The sequence below is a fragment of the Gossypium hirsutum genome, unplaced genomic scaffold, assembly GCF_007990345.1.
Source record: "Gossypium hirsutum isolate 1008001.06 unplaced genomic scaffold, Gossypium_hirsutum_v2.1 scaffold_1704, whole genome shotgun sequence".
Taxonomy (NCBI): Eukaryota; Viridiplantae; Streptophyta; class Magnoliopsida; order Malvales; family Malvaceae; genus Gossypium; species Gossypium hirsutum.
The window spans coordinates 1-6,000 of NW_024403731.1; the positions used below are offsets into that span (position 1 = coordinate 1).

The 6,000-nt window shown below is 36.6% G+C and overlaps 1 protein-coding gene across 1 annotated transcript; it reads left to right on the forward strand.

Moving 5' to 3' along the window:
- Positions 1-178: 178 nt before the first annotated feature.
- Positions 179-5,791, forward strand: LOC107906330 (subtilisin-like protease SBT2.2; the record flags this gene model as incomplete). Its single annotated transcript, XM_041110624.1, is given in 10 exon segments — positions 179-246; positions 249-331; positions 617-1,014; positions 1,925-2,020; positions 2,344-2,416; positions 2,853-3,135; positions 3,914-4,245; positions 4,461-4,731; positions 4,817-5,098; positions 5,197-5,791. Coding segments are annotated over 10 exon segments (2,296 nt in total), but the record flags the coding sequence as incomplete, so codon positions are not given.
- Positions 5,792-6,000: the final 209 nt, after the last annotated feature.

The following is a 6,000-nucleotide window of genomic DNA, read 5'->3' on the forward strand; positions in this document are numbered from 1 at the left end:
AATACCCAATAATTTGTCTATAATTTGCTGAATGCTGATTATTGTGTTTGTTGTTCTCCTTTTTTTCACTTCTCTCAAGCTGCATATATCTCTTTGTTCTTCTTGAATAATTATAGGTTGTTTGGAGATGTAAACAATTGACTGATTCTTTGTTTTGATCGTATTCTTTTATATTTAGGAATAATTCAAGATATCATCCAAGTTCTGGTTCGTATATTTCTCGAGTTCATCATTCTTTATTAAGGAGAGCCTTGAGGGGGAGAAATATCTGAAGTTGTATAGTTACCACTACTTGATTAATGGCTTTGCTGTGCTTGTCACCCCTGAACAGGTATAGTATCAATCAACATTCCTCCTAATTAGCCATCATTTTGTCATATGTTATCATCACCATGCTTTTGAGTGTTTTTTTGAATATTATTGTATTTCAGTATAATATTTATTTATACATTTTAAGTACATAAAAATATGTTTGACTTTTATTCTTGGTGTAGTTTCGCATATCAGTTAGGCTCTTGGTGTCCCAGATGCATATAAGCTTTTAGTTTAATTTTTGAGAAATTTCTTATAATATAGGCAGAATGATCTTACTTAGTTGTTTTCTTCTATTTCTAAGGCGAACAAGCTTTCAAAGAGAAGAGAAGTTGCAAATGTTGTGTTGGATTTCTCTGTTAGAACTGCAACCACTCATACTCCACAGTTCTTGGGTCTGCCAAAGGGTGCATGGTCCCAGCAAGGGGGATATGAAACTGCTGGAGAGGGAATTGTAATTGGGTTCATTGATACTGGTATTGATCCAACTCATCCCAGCTTTGCTGATGACATATCTGAGCATTCATACCCAGTTCCAGCCCATTTTTCTGGTGTTTGTGAGGTGACCCGGGAATTTCCGTCTGGATCATGCAATAGGAAGCTTGTTGGAGCACGCCATTTTGCAGCATCTGCTATAACAAGAGGAATATTCAATTCATCTCAGGACTATGCATCACCATTTGACGGTGATGGTCATGGCACGTGAGTGAATCTTTTTTCATTTTTGTGGATCATTGTTGAGTTAGTAATATTTGTTGCTCTTTTGTGAGTTTGATTATCAAATTGCTGTAAGTTGCAAGGGAGAGAAGGAACAACTTCAACTACTGGATCTTAGATAGAAACTTAACATTAGAAAATTTATATCATAACTGCAGATCTGACTAAATTTAATTATTCTGCTTTCAGCTAGACAAAACATGCTATTATGAGAATTTACTAGAAAAATAGTAGAAACTTTGTGAGCTCCTTATGCTACAAAAAACTTGCAAGTTCTCTATATTGCCAGACCAAAGATGCTATTATGAGAATTTATATAATTCTGCTTATCATGGTTGTAAATCTTGTGGTCATGATTCCCATACATTTCTCAAATTCCTCGAGAACCTTGTAAACTCTATATGCCACGAATAAACTTGTTTGATCATCCTTTTCTTTTCTGGTGGAAGAACTGTCTTTGAATATATTATGTGTTATTCTTCCCTCCTTCCTTGCTTATGGATAATTTCATGAGAGTGACATACTTTTCTCTAGAATTTTAAGTTTAGTACTTACTTTGCACACCTGTTGTCCACTTTAGTGCCATTTGTTTTAACAAATATCATATTTTCTTTCTGATGCAATAATGTCTGTGTTGTTTACACAATATGATAACGTGAATCAAATTGCTTGATGTTGAAATCTGAAATATGGTTGTTTTTCTTGAATAATTGTTAAATATTATAGACAACCTTCTTGTCACTTAATGTATGAACAACGGGCTTATGTTGTTGGAAAACACCACTATATTGTCAATGCTGAATGATATGCAATAAATTCTGGTTACCTGCTTATGGGTGATTATTGGCTTTGACTCAATATTCTAATGCTGGCAATGAATATAATATTAACGCAGGCACACAGCTTCTGTTGCTGCAGGAAACCATGGGATTCCTGTGGTGGTAGCTGGGCACCACTTTGGAAATGCTAGTGGGATGGCTCCTCGTTCACAGTAAGTTTATAAACTGAATCTTAGTTTTCAATTATTTACCAAAACTACCTCACTACACCCAACCCCACTTTTTAGAAAAAGACCTCCCATTCGGAGCAAATAATGCTTCACACTTTGAGCATGAGTCATTTGCAATTGTCATAGAACTATTATTTAACAAATTGAACAAATTCCTGAGTCATTTCATTCTGATGAAGTTTGGCTGCTGAGTCTTGGACATGATTCCAGCAGAATTTTCTGAGCAAGGTTTACTATAAAGATGCATTGGACTCTTTTCTGTTATTTCTATTTAATTATACTAATTATATGGTCATATTTTCCAGTATTGCTGTTTACAAGGCTTTGTATAAGAGCTTTGGAGGATTTGCTGCAGATGTAGTTGCTGGCATAGACCAGGTGCGTCATAGTTTGAAAATGGAAGTGCCGAGTAGTATTTGGATTATGAAAATTTAGAGGGACTTGATTTGCTAAAACCCTTGAACCACATTATCTGATTTTTCCCCTAAAATATTGCAAAAATTTCTTTCTATACACGTAGTATATCCTTTGTTACAAGAAGCCTCATTTTTTACATTTGCACCAAATTGACATGGCTTCTTTGTTTTGGAAGGAGCCCTTTTGTTAAATCTGTTCCAATAAAGGAAATGAAAGGCATAGTGCAGCATCCTAAGGCAACTAGGAATATTTCTTAGGTCCTTTGGCAGGATTTCAATTGGAAATAAGGGGTTTTCTTGGGCAAGATTTTCTTTTAGCTAAAGAGAAAATAAGGAATCCTTCCTTTCTTTGCAACCATTTTGATGTCCATAATCGCATTATCATGATACAAATGCAGGCAGCTCAAGATGGCATTGACATAATAAGCTTATCCATAACTCCCAACAGGCGTCCACCTGGTATTGCAACATTTTTCAATCCCATTGATATGGCATTGCTATCAGCTGTCAAGGCTGGCATTTTTGTTGTGCAAGCTGCTGGCAATACTGGACCATCACCTAAGAGCATGTCTTCTTTCAGTCCATGGATCTTCACTGTTGGTGCTGCCTCTCATGACAGAGCATATGCTAACTCCATCATCCTTGGAAACAATGTAACTATTCCTGGAGTTGGACTTGCACGTAAGTTCACCTTTAAATCTATTAACTCCTTTACTTATCTGATGGATTATATGCTCTTTATTTGTTATGCATGCTTTAACAAATTAGCAAAGAAAGAAAAAAGAAGCATTGGATTTTCAGGCAAATTTTAGTTTGAATGAGCTTGGTGTGCTATTTGAGAGTAGGAAATTTGTGGTCCATGTTGAATATTATGAAGTTAATCATTTTTGAAGTGTTTAATTGAAACAGAAGAGGCAAAAGTAGGGCCATGTTTTAGAGATGTTGAAATCGACGGTTCATCTATACCTTTTCTACAAATTGTATTTGTTGATACAAGTAAATATTTTGTACTCTCTTCATATGAATGGTGCATTGTAGTGTTGATACTATACATGCTGGTGTGATATAGATGTCAGATCAGCTTAAATGAACATGTGCAATGGGTAGAATAAATTGTTGAATCCTGGAGTTGGTTCAATTATGCAAACAGTTATGGAACAGTTAATACTAATACTTGTATGAGCACCCATCACAAGGGGTATTGCCTAGTTATGGCTATACCAAACTCAGTATTTTTTCTTATACTGTTTGTTATTTTAGCTTTTTTTTCCATGCATATTCTTCTTCTGTGCAGGACTTTTGTTGTAAATTCCTCTCTTCCCCTTCATTGACTGATTGTTTCATTTCTGAAATTTATGATTGATTGACGCATGCAATTGCTGTTAATATAAATTCCATTCAGTGTACCCATTATTAGTAGCTTACATAATGCTTACATTCTTCCTCTTCTTTTTGGCAGCGGGGACAGATACAGATCAAATGTATACACTGATTTCTGCAGTTCATGCGCTATGCAATGAAACAATACTTGCCAATGATATGTATGTTGGCGAATGCCAAGACTCGAGTAACTTCAATGAGGAACTTATCCAAGGAAACCTGTTAATCTGTAGCTATTCAATCCGATTTGTGCTTGGACTCTCTACAATCAAGCAGGCCTTAGAAACTGCGAAAAACCTCAGTGCAGCTGGAGTTGTGTTCTACATGGATCCTTACGTAATTGGTTTTCAGCTTAATCCCACACCATTGGAAATACCTGGCATCATAATTCCATCCCCAGATGATTCAAAGGTGCATGTTCTACATATCTTTCGTGAAGAAACTTGCAGTTTTATCATTATTATTTTTCAATGTCTTGATTCTTTGTTTTTAATTGCATATGTGGGGGGGGGATATTTGGAATTCTTTCTAAAATATCTGATAAATTGTTACCAGTGTTAGAATTTGGTCTACTCTCTCAAACGCAACCAGAGAATTTACTAATATATTATGATCGTGGTGACCAGATTTTACTCCAATATTACAATTCATCTTTGGAAAGAGATGGGCTTTCAAGGAAAATTGTTAGATTTGGGGCAGTTGCAAGCATTTCAGGTGGACTGAAGGCAAACTACAGCATTACTGCTCCAAAGGTTATGTATTATTCGGCCAGAGGACCAGATCCAGAAGACAGTTCTCTAGATGATGCAGACATAATGAAACCGAACTTGATTGCCCCTGGAAATTTGATATGGGCTGCCTGGAGTTCCCTTGGGACAGATTCAGTTGAATTCCAAGGTATTAAAATAGACAAGTAATGGATAATTCAGTTAAAATTCTATATTAGCTGCATTATTCTTAAACAATTAACTTGACTTTTTAGGTGAAAGCTTTGCAATGATGTCTGGAACAAGCATGGCAGCTCCTCATATTGCTGGGCTTGCTGCATTGATAAAGCAAAAGTTTCCTCATTTCAGTCCTGCAGCCATCGCCTCTGCACTTTCGACAACAGCTTCTCTTTATGACAAGAGTGGTGGCCCCATAATGGCTCAGCGTGCTTATGCTAATCCTGATGTAAACCAGTCTCCAGCAACACCATTTGACATGGGCAGTGGTTTTGTGAATGCTACGGCAGCTCTCGATCCCGGTCTGATCTTGGATTCAAGTAAGCCATTCTGCTTTTCTAAAATAACTTTTCTGTGAGACATTCTGCACTAGTTGTATGTGCACCTCAATCTTATCTTCTATACTTGCTTGTTGCAGCTTATGAAGATTATATGTCTTTTCTTTGTGGCATCAATGGTTCTGGTCCAGTGGTCTTGAATTACACTGGTCAAAACTGTTGGGTCTATAATTCGACGATTGGTAGTGCTGACCTCAACCTGCCATCAATCACCATTTCTAGACTGCAGCAATCTAAAACGGTTGAAAGAACAGTGACCAACACTGCTGGCAATGAAACGTACAAAGTGGGCTGGAGTGCTCCGTATGGGGTGTCAGTGAAGGTCACTCCAACTCGATTCTTTATTGGCACGGGAGAGAAGCAGATCTTGACCATAATGTTTAATGCAACAATGAACAACTCTGTCGCCAGCTTTGGGAGGATTGGACTTTTTGGAGACCAAGGCCATAAACTCAACATTCCGTTATCAGTGATTTTAAAATTTTCTTAACGGCTGACGAATAAGAAAATTGTGATTTTGGTGTGGGATGGGGTGTTCTTTTGTGTTGGTTTTCCTTCGCCTCCTTCAGCTTCTATGGATTTAACCAATTTTTTCATTCAATTTATCCTGTAAATGCATAAAATTACTTTGTAATCTATAAATACAAAGATCAATAAATTGTAACGGTTCATTTAGCCCACTTTATCCATCCTTTTGCTTCTGGCACATGTTCCACGTAAGGCATGCATGAGAATCAAGAGCAAAAGTTTTTCAAGGCAAGGGAATAAAATACTGAAGATGATTCTCAAGTGAGTAATTACTAGGAAATTATTTATGTTTGAAAAAGTTGGTGGGGAGGTACTAGTATTATAGAACTAAAAATGTAAGAAAATGAAGCACATCT